This window comes from Dipodomys merriami, unplaced genomic scaffold, assembly GCF_024711535.1.
Source record: "Dipodomys merriami isolate MVZ:Mamm:240054 unplaced genomic scaffold, mDipMer1.0.p SCAF_5, whole genome shotgun sequence".
NCBI lineage: Eukaryota > Metazoa > Chordata > Mammalia > Rodentia > Heteromyidae > Dipodomys > Dipodomys merriami.
In genome coordinates this window covers 18,784,804-18,809,356 of record NW_027206068.1, presented here as the reverse complement: position 1 = coordinate 18,809,356, position 24,553 = coordinate 18,784,804, and the positions used below count along the sequence as shown (strand labels likewise).

The window sequence follows — 24,553 nt, the reverse complement described above, 5'->3', positions numbered from 1 at the left end:
ATTATTAAATCTTTATTACAACATTATGATAGAAGTATCTGCAAATGTGCTTTGATGGTTTTGTTGTTGTTGATGATGTTGTTTTAATTCAGACTGTTCCACTTTGCTATATTGTGAGACCAACAAAGGGAAAAATCCTTTTTGCTTTATTTCATAGTACTTTTTAAATTTAGTATTTTTATTTTCTTCAAATAAAAAAATCTCCTATGATTAAATACTAATCCTTTGTTACTACATTCTTCCACTAGTGTGATTAGAAACAAAAAAAAAAACATAAATATAGTGAAAACGGGGGTTACACTGTGGGGGAGGGACATACAAAGCAACAAAGAAATAATCTTATAAATGCATTAGAAATACATGCATGAAAGAAACGAAAACATTAAAATACATATTTAAGGGTTCATTTTCCTAGCATCACATTATCTGACCTTTTCCGCTTGACTCATACCTATACTAGATATTGCAAATAAGGGAAACCATGGGACCTATGCTTCTTTGGGCCTGGCTTACTTCACTTAATATAATTTTTTCCAAACCTTTCCATTTCCTGTCAGTATAACATGTGGAGTAGATGGGGACAAACAAGTCGTTTAAGGATTCAGGTGGACCTGTTGCAACAATGAGAAGTACAAAATGTCATGTCAAAACCAGCTTTACAATGCCGGTGTGGGGGGGGGGAGGGGGGTATAATTGGGTGGGGGGAGGGGGGTAAAATTGGGTGGGGGGAGGGGGGAGGCGGGGAAGGGAAGTGAAGGGTAAACAAAGGAGGAGGCTGCAATGCTTGGTAAGAAATGTATCCATTATCCTGCCCATGTAATTGTAGCCCCTTTGTACAGTATGTTCTCAAATAAAATAAAATACAATTTAAAAAAAAAAAAAAAAAAACATAAAAAGCACCATTTTGTTTTCCAACTAAATCCTCATCAAGAAAAGAAAAAAATCTCACCTCATTTACCTTATCTCAGGAGTCATTTCTTTTCTTCTATTTCAATGCATTTTGCCAAAATTGATTTCTATGGCAAAAAAAAAATAAAAATGTAGTTAGGCAGATGTTGGTTAAGATATTTTGAGAATATTTTCATTGAAGTCTTCCTACCTTGAGTTTTTTTTTTTTTTCTTAAGAATCTCTATATATGTTGGGATCAAAAAATGGTTTGTGGAAATCATGTAACATTTGCACTGATGTCCATATTTCAGAGTAATTCTCATAATCTCAACACAGATGTTTCTTTTATTTATTAACACAATATCTTGATACTCAATAGCCAAATAAATGTCAGCCACTCTTTGTTACTGATAAAGAGGACAATGAGCTCTGAAGCAATACTAGAAGCCATATATTACAATCCCACATATTGTTTCAACAGACGAGTTCTGAGCACAAGTGTGTGGGAAGATTATGCATCTTATTTTCACAGATCAGATAGCTGACACATGGACATTATATTTACAAGGTCAATGAAAATATCAGCAGACTGTAATGAGCCAAACCTGCATTCCACAAAATATCTAAAAATAAATCAAACTTCTAAATGATATGTGACTCGTATTTTAAAACATCTTGTACAAATATTGCATCCATATACTTCTGCTTTTTATTTCCATTCCAATTTAGACTACTAACATATTATTTTCTGATGCTCAGAAAATCCCCAGTATAATTTGCCAATTGCTCTTGGAGCAAAAAGTCCAAAGATGTCACATTCATACATATATTTATGTTTTAAAGTTAAAAGACATGTATCTCCAAAATGAGTGTCATCAATGCTAAATAAACTTGCAAGCACTAAATTTCCCTTTAGGTCAAAGCAGAAATGCAGGTGAACACTGTTTCTCACACTTCTCAGATTGATTCTAAACAACTATTTTCTGGCTGTTTAAGGACGCTAGTCATTTGGGGGGATGGAAAACTCAAGTATAGCTGTCTTCTTTTACAGTCATTAGAACTTTAATAATTATAGCACAAGCTTGGTTTGCTTTTATATGCAGCCCTATGTACAACTTCCATATATTGAAGTTTAATAAAGTCATTAGGCATGTTTCAGCCAAAATGAACCTCTAGCCATTAGTATCTCCAAGACTGTAAGAACTATACTCCAGATCAAACATATAACATGGTCTGAGAATATTCTCAAGAATTCTTACCGGAACCAGACTTTATTAAAATTTAAATATTTTTTAAATTTATGCTGTCTGTCTTTCTCTCTCACCCTCCCAAGCCCCTCCCCCCGCCAACCTAAGAATTTTTCAGGCCAACCTCAGGCTTCTGCAACTTGTTGATCCAAGTGCCTATTCTCCAGCGAGCGTACAATGTGCCATGTGTGGAAACACTCACATATATAAACAGGAATTTGAGCTCAGCAACACTTCAGCTACTTTCTCTTCCTCTCCTCTCCCCTCTCCAAGTCCTTTGACTTCCTAATCTGCCAAATCAAATGCTAAATAAGGAGCAATAGCCTACAATTAGCTTTTTCAATTAAAATGGAGAGTTCAAAGTTGATTCCAGCTTGAATAATTGCTTTTGAAAACCACAACCAGCAGGCAGCTGCCCAGATCTTTACAACAGTTTATTTAACCTCAAAACATCTGATCAATTTTATTATCTGGGCAAAAGGAAAATATCCTGGAGAGTATTAATTCAAATATAGTACACAGTCTATGTGCTAGAAAGGAAAAAATAAAACCTGAAATTTTTCAACACCATAAATATCTTTTTGCCATCACCTTGCTGAGAAAACAAACTTGAATGACAATGTCTTCATTCAAAAGTCAACAGGGATGGAGAACATCAGGACTTCTAGCTGAAAGAAGAGGCCAGGAACAGACAATTTACAAAATTACAAGGTTTAAAAACATTCAAACATCCGGCTCATGATGTTTGGATTTTTTTTATTCAGCCAGAAAGGAGACGCAGAGAGAGCTGCCAACTTCACCAAAACAAAAAGTATCATGTTTCAAGAATGCTGCTTTTACACTGCCAACCTTATTATTCTGAAATCTGTTCTATGCTACAGTAATGAAGTCAATTGAAGCCTTGATAGTATTGTATAAATGAACAGGGCCTCAGCCCTCCACAAAATTACACCTCCCAGCTTTCTCCCAGCTTTTTCTTCTTGACTTCCCTTCCAAATCCTGCCGTCTTCATAGAGATCCTTGGATTCTTTCCCACAATGCCTCTACAAACATACTGGAACATCAGAACACAGTGATAGTTGATATTCATTATTTCACAACCAACTCTATCCCTTTCAAAGAAGCCACACTGATTAATAACAAAGACTCCAGCAGGTTTCCTGATTTCAATGATAGCTCCAACACTTATTAATAGGTTGATCTTTAATTAAGTACTAAACTTCTCTCAGGCTCATTTTCCTCATCTATAACCACAGAGTTTCACTTTGAAGACTGAATGATTATCATAGGAAAAGAACTCAGAACCATGTCTGGCACCAAGTAAGCAATATAGAAATTTACCTACTAGAGTTATTATTATTATCATCATCATCATCATCATCATCATCATCATCATCATCATCATCATCATCCTCTATAAAAAGTTGTACAAGAGGGTTTCAACTTATCCTGTCAATTTATTAGTACAATGTATCCTGATCAATGTCATCTGGCATTTGGCATACTCAAGATGAGCTCTGATCATCCTGGGTCTGGACTTTGACATGGACAATTGAACTTTCAGTCTCAGTTCCTAGCTCTTAGAAGATATTATAGGTTTGTTCAAATAGCCTAGAAGGAGGGTTCAAATAGTTGCCTATCTGTTCTTTCGTTCCTGCTCTGAGGCCATGGTCTAAGAAAGCTTTAATGCTACCATGTCCCTCTCTCATGATTCTAGAAAATAAGTAACTCCGAACTATCATTGTCTTCAAACTATACCATCCTTCACTGTCATAAATGTGACGCTAGATACTAATTCTAATCAATGTATTTAGGAATAGTAGCTTTAGTCTTTTCTGCCTACTGTAACAAATACTGTGTTAAAAATCATCCCAGAAACATGAACAGTTAGAAAGTGTTCATAGAAATGAAGCACTCATTTTTATAGCTTGGTATCCCAAAAAATAAGCACAACACCAGCCACAAGCTGAGTTGTTTTTGTATTGTTTTTATTATTTGTGTGTTTTAGGTTCTATTCCCCAATCCAATTCACTTTTTCTTTCTAGAACCATGCTAATATATTTGTTATGCTCGAATGTCTAAAACTTCTTGTGTAATATTAGTGCTTTAATATATTTAATGCAAAATGTTTTGTAACCTGAGTCAATAATAATTGACCCATCAATGATTTTTATTTATTGTTTCTTTTAGTTGTCTAACACATATTGTTATAACATATTCATGTTCCTTTTTTTACATGTAATTTGGTATGTTTCATTCCTGCAGAATAACCCAGAGTATATATGCATTGCATTTTTTACTTCACCATGCAATGCTTGCTGTTATCACAGCAAAAATATTAAATTCCAATAGTTAATCTCATATTTGATCATCAATGCAATATAAAATCATGGTAATTCTCCTAATCTAGTGAGGGAATTCTTCACCATCCACCTGAACTATTGAGACAGATAATTCTCTTTCACTTTCTAGTAAAAACGCATACAAATATTATTTTTTGTGTGTTTTGAAATCTGATTGTTGCCATCCAGCACATTTTGTTGATAAAATTAAGTATCTTGCAGAGACACGGAACATCATAAAACACAGATTTTATAAAACCCTATGGCAATAAGCTAGCCATGATTAAAAAATAAATAACAAGTCAGCCCTGTTTTCAGTATCCATAGGATTGTATTTATAGAAATGCAGGAAGTGTACAGAATTCCAAAGATACTTATGCAAGCAACAGACAAATGGAGTGTAAATAAAATATGGAAATATATGCCGCTACAATAATTGAAGAGATTCTGTAAGTACTGGCAGAGAAACATCTTAAACATCTTAAAAATACATTGTTAATAAGAAAGACAAGTCTATGAAAAACAGTTTTTTATGTGAGTGCACTTTTGTAAAAAAAAAAAAAACTTATACACAGGTAGTAATATGAATATATACAGCATGGTACATGCTAGAAAATATACAGAAATATACAAATTGAGTAATAGGAATGCATGGTCCTAAAAAGGAGACAAAGGTTTAACTTAAATTTTATCCTTCAGTGCTATTTGCATAGTGTGCTGTTACACGAGTATGTGTTAACATTGCGTTCAATCTCTCTAAATATTATAAATGCTGTAAAAATACAAAGCAATTTGCTCGCTTTTGAGGTAAGTTGCGGACTGGATTTTACTTACACAAGGAGATGCTGACCCAGTGACTACATCACCCTGGGAATATAAGCAGGGAAAGAAAGGAAATGAAGAGCAAATAAAGTATTCCAAATCACCAAGTATGCAAATCAATCTCATGATATGCATCTATAGTTGACATAGCACTTGCAGAGGTATGAGTGTGTGAGTACTTTTGGGGGGGGGGTGTTACAATAGAAAAGTGAAAGAAAATGTTTCCATTTCAATAAAAAGAAACAATTTTACATGAACTCCAAGGACTTGGAGGAAAACCACTTGCTTAGGGATACCTCAGAAGAGAATTAGAAATACCTTTCAAATAGTTAAGATTTTAAGAAATTTTATTTTCTATGTTAAGAATAAATTTGAGCTCATCAGAGATGGACTTCTTGTTCCTGGATAAAAATTATGTAAATTCAAATTTAAATGCATTTCACAATATAAAACCTAATGTCAAAACCTAATATCTCAATTTCTCATATATATTTTTCCTAAAAAATTTAATCTCTGATTTTTAGTCAATGTTTTGAAGCAGATTGTGCAAATTATTCTTAGTTTTCCTGGACATATTCAAACATAAAATTTGTATTCCCAAACAAAACTTGGAAATCTAATCTAAAATTTATCCATACTTTAGACTCTTTACAGAAATCAATACCATATATGAAATGTTAAGGGAAATATGACAAAATAGTTAAGATTTAGACCATCCACCCTGGATGATTATTTTTCTTTCTTTTCCTTTTCTTTTTTGTTTTTGTTTTTATTACTACTTTTAAGTAATTGTACAAAAGAGTTTCAATGAGTCTTTTTTTGTTATTAATTTAGGTTTTTTTTTTTTTTAAATCCTGAGAACTTTGCTTCCAGACAACCAAAAGTGTTTAAGCCGAGTGAAATAGTTTATGTAAAATATCTGGGAAGTTGTAATATGCCAAAAGTTAAATATGTTCATTATATTTATGGGAAATAGAACAATAATAACAAATGAAATAAATCTTGAAGCATACACACAGCCTGGGAGGTTTCTACATAATAATGATTTTAAATTCTGAACATTTCACATATAAAGATATTAATGTATTACTTTCTTCGCCATTTTTTTAATATAAGACTATTCAATAAAATATGAATGAGAAAATAGTAGATAATGTTTAGGATAAATTTTAGGTATTTGCATTTGAATCTTGCTTAGTTTTATTTGAATCTTGCATAGTTTTATCAAAAGCAAGGCAACTGAAGGAACTATTTCTGATACTCGACTTCCTCTAGTGGTCATGTTTTGAACAGAACTGTTCAGCAACCTCCTGTACAGTCCATTTTGAACTCCAGAATCCCTAGAATCCGAACTGAAAAGGGTCTTTGCAGGTTGCCTAGACAACAAACAGTACCTGGGAGGTAGGAACTATGTAGTCAATTACCTCAAGAAAGTGGTAGTTTCTCTAGGAATAACTAGTGTTAAAAGCCATATCTAAACCAAATCCAAATTCTACTCTTAGTAATTTCTTGGATCATTTTGAAAAACTTTTAAACACCTTTTATCACTGTCTACTTGTCCAGTGTATCCAGGAAGCATCTCAGCCTAAGAGTAGCTATTAAAGGAGTAAAAAAACAATAGGAATAAGAAGCTATTTACAAGCACTGTGTTTCAAGCAGCGGTAACAATGGATGGCCACACATCCAAAAATAAATAGTAACAAACATTTTATGAAGATAAAATACACTCAACTATTTGTTCATTTTTTAAAAAATGTTATTTTTATCTGAGACTATATAATTTCTACTACATGGGAGAGCTAGTACTGCTTTATTTTAGTTAGCTCACAGTGGCCAGGGAGTCCTGTGTGGAACACAAATGACTTGAAAGAATTTACAAATATTTTCCAAAGGTTGAAAACAAAATTTTCACAAAGTTGCATCAAAGAACTAGTGTGTGTGTGTGTGTGTGTGTGTGTGTGTGTGTGTGTGTGTGTGTATAAGTGCTATATTTAATTATGTGGACATCAAGATGGATAAGTAGGGTTAGTGTTGTACTTTCAGATGATAATATGATGAAAACTTAAAAACTAAAATGAGAAACTGCTCAGTTGACTTTATTGTCAGATTGATACTGCGAAACACAGAAAGCTGTGGGTGAGTAAAATAAAGTCATGAGGACAACTAAGAGAAACCACAGAGATGAATTTTACTTGTTTACAGGTTAATAATAGAAGAAAACTAAATATTATATCATTGCATAGGAATGATCAATTTAAATATTCATTTCACAGTGTTTCTTGACCTCTTGCTGGTACTATTACTGATTTAAGTGGAATTCTATCTGGGTGTCTGCAATCCCCTTCATTCTGCTGATTAGTCCACTGATGCGAAAATGTGGGAATATCTCCTGCATGCCTGGAATATCTTAACTGCTTCACATGCCCGTTTATATATGCACCCATGTGCTTGTCCATGATACCACATTGAAGCAAAAGAATCCTAAAGCATCTCATGGAAGTATTTTATTTTTTAAAAAATATCTTTATTGTCTTTAGGTAGTGTACAAAAGCATTGTCATTTGACAAAGTAGTTTGTGAATCCAGTGTATCTTGATCAAGAAAATATTTTGAAGCCATCATGGTCTTAACACATGGAGAATGGTTCTACAATTTATTGTTTAGAAGTAACAGAAAAAAAAAAAACCTAACCCCATCATGGAATTCAGAAAAGGAATAGAAATAACAAGGACTTATGATCACCCCTCTGTTCTGAAGGTTATCTACAGATTTGGAGAGGGCTCACTAATTTATGCTTTTATTTTCTAAGCACTATATCAATAGTAAACCAAAAAACCAACAATTCAGATTGCCTTTGTTGTTGATGTTTCTATGCCAGTCCTGGGGCTTGAACTCAGGGCTTTGGTGCTGTCCCTGAGCTTTATATGCTCAAGGGTAGCACTCTACCACTTGAGCTGTAGCCACTTTTGGCTTTACGGTGCTTAGTTGGAGATAAGAGTCTCACAGACTTTCCTGCCCAGCATGGTTTCAAACCATGATTCTAGATCTCAGCCTCCTGAGTAGCCAGGATTATAGGAGTGAACCTCCAGTACCTGGCTCTTAGATTTCCTTTGATAGACAGAACCCTCTGCAAAGTTTTTACATAAAATACTTGACTCACACTGAAACCCAATTATAAATTCTCAAAATTCCAATTGCTAATGTCTCTTACTTTAATATTTTTGAAATTTTATTTACCTTAATTTTTAAATCACCACTGCAGAATAAAAACACTTTTTCTCGACCCTTTGTGTGTGTGTGTGTGTGTGTGTGTGTGTGTGTGTGTGTGTGTGTGTGTGTGTGTGTGTGTGTGTGTGTGTGTGTGTGTGTGTGTGTGTGCGTGCACATGCGCGCGCGTACGCCATTCATGGGGCTTGAACTCAGGGTCTGGGTGCTGTCCCTGAGCTTTTTTTGATAAAGGCTGAGTCACAGCTCCAGTTCTAGCTTTTTGGCAGTTAATTGGAGATAAGAATCTTACAATTTTTCTGACCAGGCTGGCTTCTAACAGCAATCCTCCAATCTCAGTAGTTTGACTCACTAACACCTGGCACCCTTCTACTTAAAAAAAAATCACATGCCTGAACCAAAGCTTCCATTAGTAAAAGTCTGAGACATTTCTACACACACCAGTTAAACTGGGAAAATGATTCAAGCTACGGAAGGAATATACACCATCTTTAATCTACCTAACCTATGCAATGACCTTGCAAACCCTGGGAATGATCAAGCTGACCTTTTGCTACCTTGTGCCCAATATTAACCCTTGTTACCACATCATGTGTCCTATTTGCTCACTCTGCATCCTTGCCATACTGTATGAGTACAGTTTTGTTCGTGTGGCTTCTATGGTGCTGAGTTAATCCAGGGCCTTGTGCATGTGAGACAAGCACCCTACAATGAGCTACATCTCTAGCCCTGGTATACAATTCTTAAATAATGAATTTTCTTCCTGCTATACTGGTGTAGAAATGGCATGTATTATTTTAGTTTTAACTCTTCAGGTAAGGAGCTGTATTCCCTTGTCCAAACTACTCTGTCTAGAGCCCAACCTTTTTTGTAAAGTAAGTAGTTTAAGAACTCAAAATGAAAATAAATAGCAGAGCTTCTCAGCTCATGGGGTTGATATTTAAAGGGAACAAAAGCTTTAAAAAACCTCTATCTGTTAGTAGTTAGGGAAGAGCTTTATCATTTGAGGTCCACCCATTCCAGGACTGCTGCAGTGCATACAATTCTTGTGTGGGTTGTTTACAACATGTTGGTGATAGTTTGGGGCCGATTGTCTTCATTTTCTTCTACTAAATGGAGAGGTTGTCAAATAAACATGACAAGGGAAACTAAGTAATGAACCGTAAATGCAGAGGGCTCTGGAAGTCAGTGACACAGAGCCAGGAGGCAGAGTGGGAACAATAGCTAATGTGTGTGACTTCTACAAAGGGGTAGTTCCTCTTCATGCCAAGATCATTTGCCTTGTAAGGAAAAGGCTTTTCTCAGCTATAAAAGATCACTTGATTTTCTTTTTCTTTTTTTTGAATACGTTTTTTATTGTAAAAATACTGTACAGAGGAGTTACAGTTTCATGGGCAAGGTAATGAGTGCATTTCTTATCAAGCATTGTTGCCTCCTCCTTTGTTTTGTTCCCCTAACTGACCTTCCCTCCCACTTCCACAACTACACTCCCATCCCTCCTCCCCTCCCCCCACTCCTCACCACCTAAATTGTAAAGTTCGTTTTTCAACATAGTGTCTTGTACATCTCATTGTTACAATGGGTCAACCTGTATACCTTTTTAGGCATTTTGTTTTATCCCCTCCCCTCCCCAAGCTAGAGAAGTATAAATATGAAATGCAGGGCACTGACATCAAATACAGTGAAAACAGGGGTTATACCATGGGGGAGGAACATACAAAGAAACAAAGCAATCACATGGTACATTATAAATATGTTAGAAACAATAGCAAGCAAGAAAAAAAAAGTTGTGTCCCTATCTTGGGGTGCATATTGCTTAACATCATATTATCTAGTCATATGTACATAGCTTTTGACCTTTTCTGCTTGTCCCAGATATATACTAGTAATTGCAAATAAGGGACACCATGGGACCTGTGTTTCTTTGGGCCTGACTTATTTCACTTAATATAATTTTTTCCAAGTCTTTCCATTTCCTAACAAATAGGGCAATGTCATTCTTTCAGACAGAGGCATAGATAGGCAATTATATCTTTTATTTAGTACAGAACAGATTTTAGGATTAAATTCACCTTTATGGCTAATAGTATGTAAACTATTATTGGTTATTTTAGTCCTTAGAAAGATAAAAGCTAGAATATCATATCATTCAACCTCAGAGTTATATATGTAGCACTTTCAGTTATTTACATAACACTTTTATTTGCTGTAAGACAGAAAAGACATAATAATACATGGAGTAAAGGGCTGGAATAACTAACATTATGACTTGTCTTGACATTTCAAGTATTTCTCCATTTAACTTTTATGACTTTATATTAATTATAACAGCCTCTAAGTAAATTTCATCATCAAGACAAAAATATAATCTTCTCAAACAATTCTGATAGAAAAAATTAGTTCGGTTTTTACAACATGCTCACTCTTGTTATCGCTGATGATCATGAAACATCTGTAATGACCAAATAATGAAAGCCATGTTTTAAATGTTGATAAAATAAAGTACAAGCATAATTTATAACAGAGGACAACTTGAAACATACACAGATGCTTAGATATGCATGTATACAAAATTATGCACATCTAATCTCTGCTAGATAAATTTCAATGCATATGCTCAAGTCTAAACAAAAAAGCAAATTCTACCACCAGATGGAGCTTAGCTTCCATTTAAGCAGCAGATAAATACAAAGGATTGCAGGCTCTTATTTTAATTCTTTGTATACTCCAGAAAAGGATTTGAGAAAAGAAGTAACCATCAAAGACTGAATTCTGTTTTATCACCACTTACAAATTCCAACTTCAGTGGAACTTTAAGCTTTCCTCACTCAGTTGATCCTGTAATTAAGGGGTCACTCATCATTTGACAACGGACTTCCTTCCTTTCTGGTTTTTCCCTTTCTTTGTAAGAGACTGTTGTTAAATTCCTACAGCTTTAACTGCCTTCCTTTAAATCAAAATACAGATTATTATAACAGAGCATAAAATTATCAAAAGTGGTTCAGGGTAAAATGTAACCAGAATGTTACACACTATAATATATAGTCTCCATTAGATAAGATGAAACATTGTACAGAAAGCTTCTACTACCTTGCTTGATGGAGTCAGGAGGCAATAAAACTTACTGCTCCACTGTTCGCAAAGGAGAAAACCTTTTTTTTCCAGTTTCTTCTAAATACAAGTGCTATGTGTCCAGGAAATGCTCATTGTTTGTTTAAAGCAGGGCTGGGCCTTCCTTGTAGAATGGTCAATTATTAACCAAGGCATGTTTACCTTTAAACTGAAGAGAAAAGATGCACGTCAGTGTATCCCAAATTAGTATATGTGGATGATGCATGTAAATTGAGTTTATGGCTTGAAAGTATGAAAACAACGCAGTGGTCAGTGAAGAATTCTACTCAAGGAGGATAAGGAACAAATAGGGTAGAAAGGAAAGTAACTGAATAAAAAGGGGAAAGTGATGTGCTCCCAGAAAATGCGAGGACATCGTCAAAGTGAAGGCAAAGGAAGTAAGTGAGCAGGAATGTTCTCAGAGTGGCAATGTGTCTGACTCCACTAAAGGTGTATGTTGACCTGAAGGGCAGGACCAGATTGCACATGGTGTGGTGAGTTAAGACAATGCAAAATATGGTAAAAGACACAAGGTGGATTTACTTGCTAGAGTGAATTATTAAAGAGTGTGTGTCAGGAATGTAGAATAAAGAGAGTATTGTTTATTTATGAATGGAAAGTTAAAGGCCAGCCTGAGCAGAAAAGTTAGCTAGACCTCACCTTTAACTTGATGGACACAATAGTTTTCTTGGAGGGAATGGATGACAGTTTTGGCACGTATCTAACATTCATATTCTAAGTAAGGTAAGACCTATGAATGGGAATGTAATTGAGGGTAGACAGTGCCTATTCTCTGTTTCAGAAGTAGTTTGACCCAAACACACGGTGATTTCAAGTGTTTCAGATAGTGAAACAAGTGGAAACAGGCCTACTATGAGGACCAGATCTACCTTTTATTCTCTTGAAATATTACATGGTAATATATGTCTCCTATATCATGTGGTAGTGCATGTCTCCTTTGCAACAGGAAGATTATCATGGAGTCAGAGCCTAATCTCTACATTTGTCAGTCACATGCTTTTAAAATGCTGATTCTCTGCATGTTCCTTTAGAGAGAGACAGGGACAGTCAAGGCCTTCTGGGGGTGGCAGTACCCAACAGAGCGTCTTTCTCATGAACATCATCACCATTGAGGGGAAGAACCTGATGACAAGGTACAAAAAGAAGAGTATGATACAGGGAGGAGAAGGAGATTCTGCTTCATTCCTGGCAGGAACCATGTCAGATTATCATAAAGCGAATTTGCAAAGGAAACTTTAAGTGTAGTCTCATCCACATGACAGGATGCCAAAATAAAAGGATTGATAAACACTTTTAAAAAGTGTTCCATCTACATTGCCAATGAGTATTGCTAATTCTTTATGTATAATTGTTAGTTATAAATTTATTATGTATAAGCACTGGGTATATTTTTCCCTATTTTCACAACTTTTCAAAACTAGATATACCCAGTCTCTTTAAGTTCTTCTTGTACATGTATACAAAACACAAACTCTTATGGACATTGTTTTAAACTAAGTCTTTCTAGAAAATGTCCACATGACAAATTATATGCATTTGTTCTCCTCTACATTTGTTCTCTGTATATTTATGGAAAATAAAGTTAATCTTCAAGGTTGCCTTTTTTTAAGAGGGCATTTTAGTATTAGGTCAGAGGTAATGAAAAAAAATCTGAGAGTGTCAAATTATTTCTCATTTATTCCAACAGTTTTCATTTCATACTCTGAGAATGATAATGGCAAGAAAATGTGTATTTAAAAAAATCTCTCAGAGGAAAATCACCCATTTTTTTAAAATTGTTTTTAGCATATACAGAAATTTAGACAGTTATACCAAAGAATGATTATTTTTACTAATGATAAATAATTGCATATTATAATTATAAAATTATAAAATTCAAAATTGAGTTAATATTAAGCAACAATTAAAAGTAAAATAAAAACGAAATTCCATTTAGTATACATTGGTTTGAGAAGTGGGGTTATGCACAACTACATAATTAATTTAAATATTTTGGTATTCATTAAGATTCCTAAAGTAGAGTCAATAGTAATCGGTCTATAGTGTATTCTCCCTGATGTGGTATCATACTCTATTTGACGTAAATTCATAGTTTATGGCAGGATTTATGGATGTTCCCACTGGGATCCTCAAAACTCTTAATTTATTCACATATTCTGGCTTCTTTCCAGATTCGTGTGAATAGTAACGGATCCAAGAAACAAACAAGCGGAAATGTGTTTGAATAGCATTCTTTTGCCACCAGATCATACATACCTCCATTCAGTAAAACAGGCAACTGAATTCCTGAAGTGGAGAGTTCATGAATACATTTTTAAAATTCAGGTGGGATTTAAGAGAACGAATTTCTATGCAAACAAGAAAAGAAAAAGGAAATATGAACTATCCAGGGTCTTAAGTACAAGCACAAGATGAAAAAAAATTCCTCCAAATGATTGAAGAATATCAGTAATGCAGAGATTTTAATCTTTTATTTCTTCTTACTCAATAGATTTTCTTGTGTTTAAAGAGCTTGCTTTCACCCAAATCAAGGACTTAGATATAAAGAATAGAAGGGGGAAATAATATAAATAAAAACTTGACATACCAATAACCCAACTACTTCCAATAGTCCATTTCATGAGGATATAGAACAAAGAGTATAATGGATAGTTCCAAACTGGCAAAGTTCCAGGGACCTTGCTCAGCTAATCTAGATGCTTTGCCAAACCTTATCCAAATAACCCAATTATGACAGACTCCAGACTAATGGAAATTCTCACAAAATTGGCCTCTAGATGGAATCTCCAGGCATGTCTCCACTCAGGTCAAAATGATCACCAGGATTGCCTCTTGGAAGCTTTTTGCCTATGGGGTTCCACTGCAATTTTGCAAAATTGAGTATGAGGAAATCCACCCAGTCAAGTCTGTAGACTTAAAGCAGAATTTGTAAACTATAAGTAAAGAACAGTACTTCCCATTTATGATCCAATTTCCTTAAAACTCTCCAAAATAAAGATCTGTTCTGGCTTCCAGAACACTGAGTAATCATAAGTCCATCTAGGTATCTGACTTTTTGTAATACATATATGTATGTGTTTGTGTGTATTAAGGTTGCTACAGACCTACTTTGTAAAAATTCTATGAGGATTGCTAAGATTAAACTAGAAGTAAAAAAAAAATGTATGAGACAAGCCAAGTTTCATCTATGCTTCTAACAGATTTATGGTGTCAGAGTCTAGCCTCTATCTCCTTAATGATTGTTCATATTACTTGGCAGCATTCTCATTAAGAAGAAAATTAATTTAGATGACATATTTCAGCTGTGAAGATATTTATAAAAATCAAAGAATCTAGTGTTTGAGGTAGGAAGAGACCATGGCTCCACGCTGCCGTCCTCATCACACTGACCACCACTCACTTCAGAATTTTTCCAACAGAAGCAAGTATTGGTGAATATGATTATGGGAGTGACATTGCAGGGAAGACCATGTATATTCTCATTACTGAGCACTTTGAGAAAAGGTTTAGAGGCCTTCCCTTTCCCTTGAAGGATGATAAGCAGATATCAAGTTTGATTTTCTTATCTAGCTAGGGAAGCAAAGCATTCATAGCCCCAGGAACTTGTTTATCAAGACTTTTTTTCCTCCTCCACTTTTTATCTATATGTTCTTCATCATAGATTGCTGGAGAAAACAGTTTTTAGACTTCACAGAGAAGACATTAATAATATTACAGGGGTATCATTCGTTGGTTTCCTATGCAGACCCAAGGATAATCCAAATGAGGTTTGTTGGTATAGCGATAAGTAAAGGAAGACTACAAAAACAGGAAGAAGTAGCAGGCTTCACCCATGTATGGATATTAAAGAAAAAAATTGAATTCTCATTTTTGAGAGCTTCTCTCAAAAGTTAGTGTTGTGATGTTCTACAATATAATGCCTAGAAATAGATGCTTTAAGGCTAGATAACTACATTTCCTTCTTCTCCCACTTGCTACTTCATTGACTCAGAATTAATGTGCCAGGCACTGGTGGCTGACACCTACCATCCTAGCTACTATCATCCTAGGAGGTTGAGATCTAAAAATCAAGATGTGAAGACTGCAGACAAATCCTGAGACTCTTATTTTTAGTTAACAAGCAAAAAGCTGAACTGGAGGCATGGTTCAAACGGTAGAATTCCAATCAGAATGTTAAAAGGCTCAGCAAGAATATGAGGCCCTGAAGTTCAAACCCTAACACCAGCAAAAAAACAAATAATCAAAACAATGAACTTCATGTATGTTCGCTAGTTGCATCATCTTGGGAGAGAGACATCTGTAGCAACTAAAGTTATTATGAAGAACAACATATATTATGTATGTGTAAAACACTGAAAGCAGTTTCTTTTTTTTTTTTTTTTTGGAACACAAGTGATCATTCAATACATGTTAGTTGGGTTTTTTAATTTTTTTATTGTTTTAAATGTCCATAATTTGATTCCATAGATTTCAAAGAAGTGTCACTTTTTGAACATTTTTCTAAACTCTTCAAGTCTACTTTTCACCTTACAAAAACACTGAATGCGTAGGTATCCTTGGGAGCTCCTCATACCTTCACTTCACAGATCATTGCTCTGATCAATTCTTCTCTAGGCCTTCTGCCTGTGAGGTCCATACACTGCACAATGACTTGGATTTTCTTTTCTTTTTGGTTAGTAATTGCTGGGCCAGGAAAAAAATAAAATGTCAATACTAATTCAAAAACAATGAACATTCATTTAGCTCACATCTGATGGAACTCATTTACTGATCTTAGCTGGGTTTTTTGTTCATCCATGAATTACACAGAGGTCGGCTGTTCCCTGATCCAGCTCCCATAGCTTTTCTCAAGCAGCAGGCCACTCTAAGCTTGCACTTGATGATGACAAAAGCAGAGGACGGTAAGCAGTAACACACTGGGGTACTTTAAAGCTTTTCTTTCTTTCTTTCTTCCTTCCTTTCTTCCTTCCTTTCTTTCTTCCTTCCTTCCTTCCTTCCTTTCTTGCTCTTTCTTTTCTTTCTCTCCTTATTTCTCCTTCATTCCTCTCCCATCTCCTCTCTCTGTGTCTCTCTGTGTCTCTGTCTCTGTCTCTTTCTCCTCCTAATTAGGATTAGAATTCAGGGCCTCACACTTGCTCAGCTTGCTTGTATTGTTGGCACTCTACCACTTGAGTCATACCTCCAATCTGTTTATTCTTTTGCTTGTTAATTATAAATGGAATCTCATACTTTTCTGTCCAGGCTGGCTTCAGAACAGGACACTCTGAAGTTCAGCTTTTGAGTAGCTAGGATTATAGGTGTTAGTCATCAGTCCCTAGCTAAAATACTTTTTAACAGAATAATCTACTTGAAATTCAAATTCTGTCTAAAAAATAAACCATTATGTTGCTGTATTTTGAGAACATCATATTTATTCAAAACTCCAAAACTTATATTGAAAGATATTTATGTATGTATATATAATAACTGAAAATGGCATTGGATTAGAAAATATCAGTAATTTATCTATCCATCAATAAAACAATATATATTGTTTTATAAAGACAACTATTTAGAAAATGAAGTAGCTTCCTTTTACTTTTCATCTTAAAATATGCAGTTTTACAACCTGAAACTATGAAATAATACAATGTCAAACAGAAATACTATCTAATTTCTCCACAGCCAATTCTAGCACACTGACTTTTAAAAACATTTTAATAGTATTAGGATTTGAACTCAGGGCTTTGTGCTGAGTAGGCATTGGTCAACTGCTTGACTCAAGCCCCATCCCATTATGCTCTGGTTATTCTGGAGATAGGATGACACTTTTTGCCAGAGCTAGCCTTTCCTATTTATGCTCCCCACTGTAGCTGATAGAACAGGCACAACTACCACACCAACATTTTTTTCCTGTTGAGATGAGGTCTTGAAAATGTTTTGGTCTGGGATGACATAGAATCACAGTCCTCCTAATCTCAGACTCCTCTGTAGCTGAGATGACTGGCACATGTCACTATGCTCAGCTAATCATTGAGATAAAGTCTCAAACGTCATTTCCATCATTCTCCCAGATTCTATGTCTCCAGCAGAGGCTTGAAGTCACACCAAGAAACTTTAAGTACATATATTTTATGTATTTTTATTTTCAAATAACCCTTTAAAACTACTTCACTTTTAATTCTTCCAAATGGTTTTCTAAATGTTTAAATTAAAACATTATGATTTGTATTTAGGGACAGCACTCAGGCTCAGACAAGAGAAAAATGTTATGATTTATGTTTCCATGAGCTCATAATGAGTTTAAACATTACAATTTACATTTTTAACATAAAGTCTTATGCAATTTGATTCTCATGAAAAGACTGTTAAACATGGGAAATTAAAAATGAAAGTTATAATAATAAATTATATGGAAAATCAATTTTCCTACTAAACCAATTACCACATACCCATGTAAAACATACAGGTCTGACTCTTATCTATGGATAGAAATATAGAACATCAAGCCATTTCTTACATTGAGAACTTTAGTGGAAATAAACGTTTACCTCTTACAATATAAGTCATTGATCATGTCACTCAGTGTTGAACTCCTAAGATGACTTAACTAAATAGCATAAAGTTATAAATAAAATTACTTCCAAAATTTTCTATGAGTCGAGGCAATTTTGGTCACCCTGAAGCATAGTTAACTAAACTTTGCAAAGAAATTCTGGAAAATAAAGTAAGTATAATTTTGCTAGTGTTATGCAATTTACAAATTAATTATTAAAAGCATCATTGTAATGTTACTTCTGGATCAAAAAAATAATAAATCTTTACCTCTTGGACAGTAAATACCTCCATCTGCTTAACTCTACCTACATTCTGTGTGCTGGAAAGGTGGCTGGAAAGCCAGAAGATCCAGGACTTGCCTCTGGTCTCTGGACAGATATGTGGCTCCATCAGTGTCCATTCCTCCCAGCTCTTGAAGAACCTTGGCTTCTAACTTAAAGCCTTTATTTCTGAATGTCTTTTCCAGGAGTAACTGTTACATGTACGGACTTGAGCTTAAATCTGATTACCAGTCTTCCGGAGTTTAAGAGGGCTTAAATGCAGTGCCCTGGGCAAGGTAATTAAGATCCTGAGTTTTCTAACTTCCTCATCTAAACAGTGGAAGACTCTCTCTCCTCTCACTCTCTCCTCTCTCTCTCTCTCTCTCTCTCTCTCTCTCTCTCTCTCTCTCTCTCTCTCTCTCTCTCTCTTTCTCTCTCTCTTTCTCTTTGTGTGTGTGTGTGTGTGTGTGTGTGTGTGTGTGTGTGTGTGTGTGTGTGTGTGTGTGTGTGTGTTGGGCAAGAGGTGTCTCAGAGCTGGAAAACACTAACATACCTAGAAGATTTTCTTGTCCACTGGACTATTTCTTCATTAACCTGAAATCTATGCTTTAAGCAGTACCTTATTACAGAGATAGTGATTTTGTTCTGCTTTCTGGGTTTCCTGCCTTTCTGTATTTTGTACTCTTTGTTTTATTTTTGGCCAGTACTGGGTTTGAACTCAGGGCTTCACATTTGCTTAGCTTGATTGCTCAGTTGGGGCTCTACCATTTGAGCCACATTTCCACATTTCCATCTCCACTTTATTTTAATAAGTTTTTTTATTGTGAAAATACTGTACAGAGGGGTTACAGTTCCATGAGCAAGGTAATGAGTACATTTCTTATCAAGCATTGTTGCCTCCTTGTCTTTCCCCTACCATCCCTTCCTTCCCATCTCCACAACTACACTCCCCCCTCCCGCCCCGTCCCCCCCCCTCCCCCCCCCCCCCCCCCCCCCCCGCCTAAATTGTAAAGTTTGTTTCCACTTTTTGTTGATTATTCTGGAGATGGAGTCTTGGGGCCTTTTGCTCTTGGGATGGCACTAAATCGCAGTCCTCTCACAATCTTAACCTCCTGAGTAGCGAGGAGTGTAAGTGTGAGCCATTGCCATTAGCACTCAGACCTTCTTCAAACTAACTCAGAAAAAAGAGAGCCTCTACAAAATAATGTAAGTTAACAATAGGTTTATAAGCCAAAGAAAACAATTTTAAAATAATAGAGAAGAGAAGATGATCACAACCTCTTCCTGAAGAGCAGGAAGCAACTTTTGAAATTCTTTAGAATGGTGGGGGACTGGGCAGGTGGCTCAGTGGTAGAGCGCTTGCCTTGCATGCATGAGGCCCTGGGTTCCTCAGCACCACAAAAGCAGAAAAAAGCTGGAAGAGGTGAGGGAGCTGAAGAGCTGAGGGATAGCGCCCAGGCCCAGAGTTCAGGCCCATGACCGAACAAAAAAAAAGAAAGAAAGAAATTATTTCAAATGGTTCCATTTCATTAACCCTGTATTTTAAGTTGTAGAAAATTTCAAAATAAGACAACACAAAACTTCACCTGGTAAGAGCACAATCCTAGAAAGAAGAATAGCTCTGAATGGCATTATCCATTAGCTTCATTGTAGTATGCATATTAATGAGCATACAGTTAATACATGACATATTCTAAATGCTTGTTCTTTAAAGGAAGAGCTCAAATTAATCATGATTTCAAATCTTCTGGCCTTTGTGAAAAGATTCTTTATATGAAGGCAGTTATTCTCCACTCATATACTCTTTTCTGGTTGAAGTGATTTGTGTAATGATATATGCAATTTCATAGATACAAGCACTGATCCACAATCCAAGCACCCTAACTTCCAAAGACAAGATAGAGAAAATAACTATCATTCTACCATATACACCAAGAAAAGTGGAGGTGGGAAATCAAACACCACACAGGTACTTAGATAAGCACTTTCAGAAGCTTCATTGGTGATGTTCTGCCTATGTTCTTCATGCTACTAGTAGTTGACCAACAAGTGCAGAGCTTCTTTCTTTAATTAAGGAAGCAATAATGATGGCCCCTTGTCTTAAACTCTCCTGAAGCTTTTGTTCACCCTACAAAAAAATAAAGGAAAAAGCAGTCATTATGTCACAGAAAGAAAATGTAGCATACATTCAATTGGATAAGAAGACATTCAGTAAGATCAGCTACTTTCTGGACTTGGCATTTTGTTACTTCAGACCCTAGCCACCAGCATGTTCTCCATCCTTTAAATATGGGAGAAAAGAATCTGCAAGCTCATTTTTATTATAGACCAAATGAAAACATCTGCCAAAAGTATAAAGAAAGCACTGACACACCTGCAAATATTAACAGAGGGAAACAAGAAATTCTTTTCCCTATATCTGTTCTCCGGTTGACTTTGGCCATCCAGGGCATTATGAATATTTCCTTGATGGTGGGAACCTTGTCTTCTCTTGTTTCTGAGTGTTCTCTAACATCCTTATGCGCTGTTTGTGAGTAGTGGTGAAGGGGAAAACTTACTGTTTGTGAACAATCAAATTCATTAGGTGAGGTATCTTACCAGTTGCTAATATGTGGTTTCTGCCTATAAAATCATATTACCTACAAATTAGTTTTTTTAGGCTTCTCAAAGGTGTGAAGAGAAAGTCGAAACAAAGCTACTTAATATTTTCAAGGTCTCTAAGATACGTCTCTATTTGAAGAGTGGCCAAACTTAATTATCACCCTTAATGTCTCATCTCTAAACCCACTGTGTCTCCAGACCCCACTGCATCTACTTTCCTGTTGTTTACTGCATCCTTAGATATCAAGGTCTGGCATTACAGATGTTGCCATTCAAAGAGCCCTGGCAGCATGACAATTCTGTCCTCAGTTAATAGGACAGTATCTTGAACAGCCTCCCTCCAATCGTGTCTTTTCTTCTCATTACGCAGTTCAAATACCCACCTTGAAATGTAGACTTGATTCTATTACTAATTCTACCTAAAATCCTCTCAAGGCTACCTTCAAACCTCAGGACAGTGTCTCACCCTGCCCTTTGGTAATAAAGAGTCTTTTATTTTCCCAGATTCATGACATAACTTTAAAACCAGTCCGTTCTGCAAGCCACATACAATAATCACCTACACAGGCTTTCCTCCCTTTTGAGCTTGCTTCCCTCTTCATCAGTGGATTCCTTTGCCAGAAAAGTTTCCCCACATTCTACTTCTTACTCTAGTTCCTACTAGTGGTTCAACCCAGATGTCCATGATTCTCCAAAGCTACTTGGCTACGACCCCAGCCAGCTCAGTGTGGATGAGAAACTGTCTCTACAGCTGGGAATCCCTTTGATCTACCAGATTTTAATAATCTTTTCTTTTTCTTTTCCCTCCCTCCCTCCGTCCTCCCTCTCCCTCCCCCCCGTCTCTCTCTTTTGGCGCAAGTTCTGGGGCTTGAACTCATCTTGGGCACTGTCCTTGAGCTTTTTTGATCAAGGCTAATGCTCTACCACTTCCAACTCTGTGCTCATGAATTGCAGATAAAGAGTCTCACAGACTTTCCTGTAAGGGCTGGCTTCAAACAGCAATCCTCAGATCTCAGCTTCCTGATTAGTTAGAATTACAGGCATAAGCCACCAACACCCAGCCATTTTAATAATCTTTTCAACTGAATATCTCTTCTACTAGATGATGATTCTGGCGCATAAGGAATTTTTCATTCAATCTCTGAATATGGGCACTTAGCTCAATGCCAACCACATGTGGTACTCTAAATTATGAGGAAATCAAAGCAAAGAAGGCTCTATAATAGAGATATCATTCCCCTAATTCATCTGTTGACAATAACTGCTATTTGGTTATTGTGTTGACTCATATTTGCATATATAGCATAAAGGCTGGGAATAGGACAAAGAAAAAACATTCTCCTAGCTCACCCCCCCACCTTCCCACCTCTGCCTCCCTAGCAGCTTGAGCCCTGAGCACCATCTGTGAGCATGATGACAGGAAGCTTGCTGAGCCTGAGCTGCTCTTTTCCAGCCATTTTCCTGACTGGATTCTAAGTCACTCAAATGGTGACTGCGTTGTTTGTTGCAAGTCAGTTTCACAGTATGGTCTTTTAAACATGTCCCTGTTTTCCAGAATATTACAAGGCCTAAGTTACGTATCAACAAATCATTCTAGTGGTTAGGCCTATATATATATATATATATATATATATATATATATATATATATATATATATATATATGTATATATATAATATAGCTATAGTTATATATACTTATGCAAAATATGTATGATCCATGTAATATCACTCACTCATAAACACAGAAATAAGGATTCTAAAACTGAACAAAATTCAAACTATTAGTATATATTTGCTACACTTGATGATCAATTAAGTACAGTGATGCAGTGTTATCTCTCATTACATTGAGACAAAACACAGATGATAAAATTAAAGCCTCTTCTTTTAAAAATAAACAGAAAAATCTTTTTAGCCCTTACAAACCAGGTTATGCTTGTCAAAATAAAGTAACTCAGTCACAAATGAAACTAAGGAAGTGTTTGAAATCCCAGCATTAGGAAAAAACTCCTATTTTGTACCTTAGAATAAATCTTCAGTAATCATGTAGCAGCTCTGTAACTTACATATTTTAGTCAAGAATTTAAGTTTTTTTCTCAGATTACTTCTGCTCCTTTATAGTCTACATTTTGAAGGACAGGATTCAGTGAGAAAACACTCTTTTTTCTATTTATTATTTTCTTCTTCTGCTTAAGTGAATTCAATCATTTTACTCCTAGAAAACATGGAAACTTAAAAACTGCTTAAAACCAAGTGTGGAAGGACATGCCTGAAATGTCAATACTAAGGAGGCAGAGAGAAAAAGATTGACTGTTCAAGACCAGCGTGGGCTACATAGTGAAATCCTGTTGCTAATTAAATAGTTTGTTAATAAAAGTCAATTAATAAAAATCATTGAAAACTGACTAAACACAATGATAATTAATGTATATATTTAGAAGATTAAATTATCTGCAAAGATCAGATTTGAACTCATCTCAAAATTCTGCGTGTCTTTATAACAATACAACACAGTGAAAAGCAAGATGAAATATTTGTCTTGAACAAGTGTTTCTTTGATGATTAGCACTTACCTATATATTCAAACCCTATCTACACTAAGATATATCACTCTAGTTAGAAAAAAATTTTAAAGCAAAAATGGTGGCTCAGAACATGCAGAAAGGTAACTTTTGTACACCGTTGTTGGGAATGAAAACTAGAACAATATGATGTTCCTCAAAATATATTAAAAAATATAAATTTCCATCAATTTGACTACTAGGTGGTAGTCAAAGAAAATAAAATTCTCTCAGAAGATATTTCTACTTCACTGCAGCATTATTCACAATAACCAATCTGGGAAATCAACCTAAAAGCTCATGAATAAATGCATGGATAAGGTGGCAGACATACAATGGAATACTACAAACCTACTAAAACTGGGAGCTAATTGGCTTTTGGGGTGGATATTATGGCATAGATAAAAATACAATCCTCTGTGAATACCAAATATAGAAGTTTAATGTTAAATAAAGTGAATTAGGACAGTCAAAACAATGAAATTTCATACTGAATGTACCCTGGATATATCTCTGGCCTTACTCAATAAAAACCTATAATCCTACTCTATGAGGGAAACATCAGCAAAAAAAAAAATTAAAAATCTCAAGAAGGGAACTCTGTGAGAACATAGATCCAAGAAGTCCCAAAACTATCAGAGTCAACAAAGAAGCAAAACGGTTAATCTGAAATATTTGAGCTGGAGAAAGGGAGGCTGGATTGATCCATGAATGTTATGAACATGTATGGAAATATCACACTGAACCCCATCAACATGTAAAACTAACACATGTTAATAAACCTTTAAGGAATAAAAAAACAAAAGCTTCCCAACAGCAACAAAGCCACGGAAAGTAATAAATGATTACAAACAAGAAGACATGACAAATAAAAGTTATGTTGTATACTGTAATAAAAAATGTATTAAGTAAAAGTAAAAAAAAGCTAAAAATAGT

General features: G+C 35.4%; 1 protein-coding gene and 1 long non-coding RNA gene across 5 annotated transcripts in view; one reads left to right on the top strand and one right to left on the bottom strand.

The window, feature by feature from the left end:
* Positions 1-13,869: 13,869 nt before the first annotated feature.
* Positions 13,870-24,553, bottom strand: part of Crppa (CDP-L-ribitol pyrophosphorylase A) — a 239,322-nt gene continuing 228,638 nt past the window's right edge. For 3 of the 4 annotated variants that reach the window (XM_069996154.1, XM_069996155.1, XM_069996156.1), the window contains 2 exons: positions 20,439-20,581; positions 14,184-16,339 (listed from right to left, as the gene is read on the bottom strand). In XM_069996154.1, coding sequence (XP_069852255.1) covers positions 20,477-20,581 — 105 coding nt within the window. In that variant the 3' untranslated portion in view covers positions 14,184-16,339; positions 20,439-20,476. Of the gene's footprint in view, positions 14,005-14,183; positions 16,340-20,438; positions 20,582-24,553 lie in introns of those variants that run through there. The other variant, XR_011366889.1, reaches the window with a different exon arrangement.
* On the top strand, positions 13,922-23,456 carry LOC138809538 (uncharacterized). Its single transcript, XR_011366890.1, has 3 exons — positions 13,922-13,981; positions 18,660-18,749; positions 23,276-23,456. It is a non-coding gene; the product is annotated as an uncharacterized lncRNA (long non-coding RNA).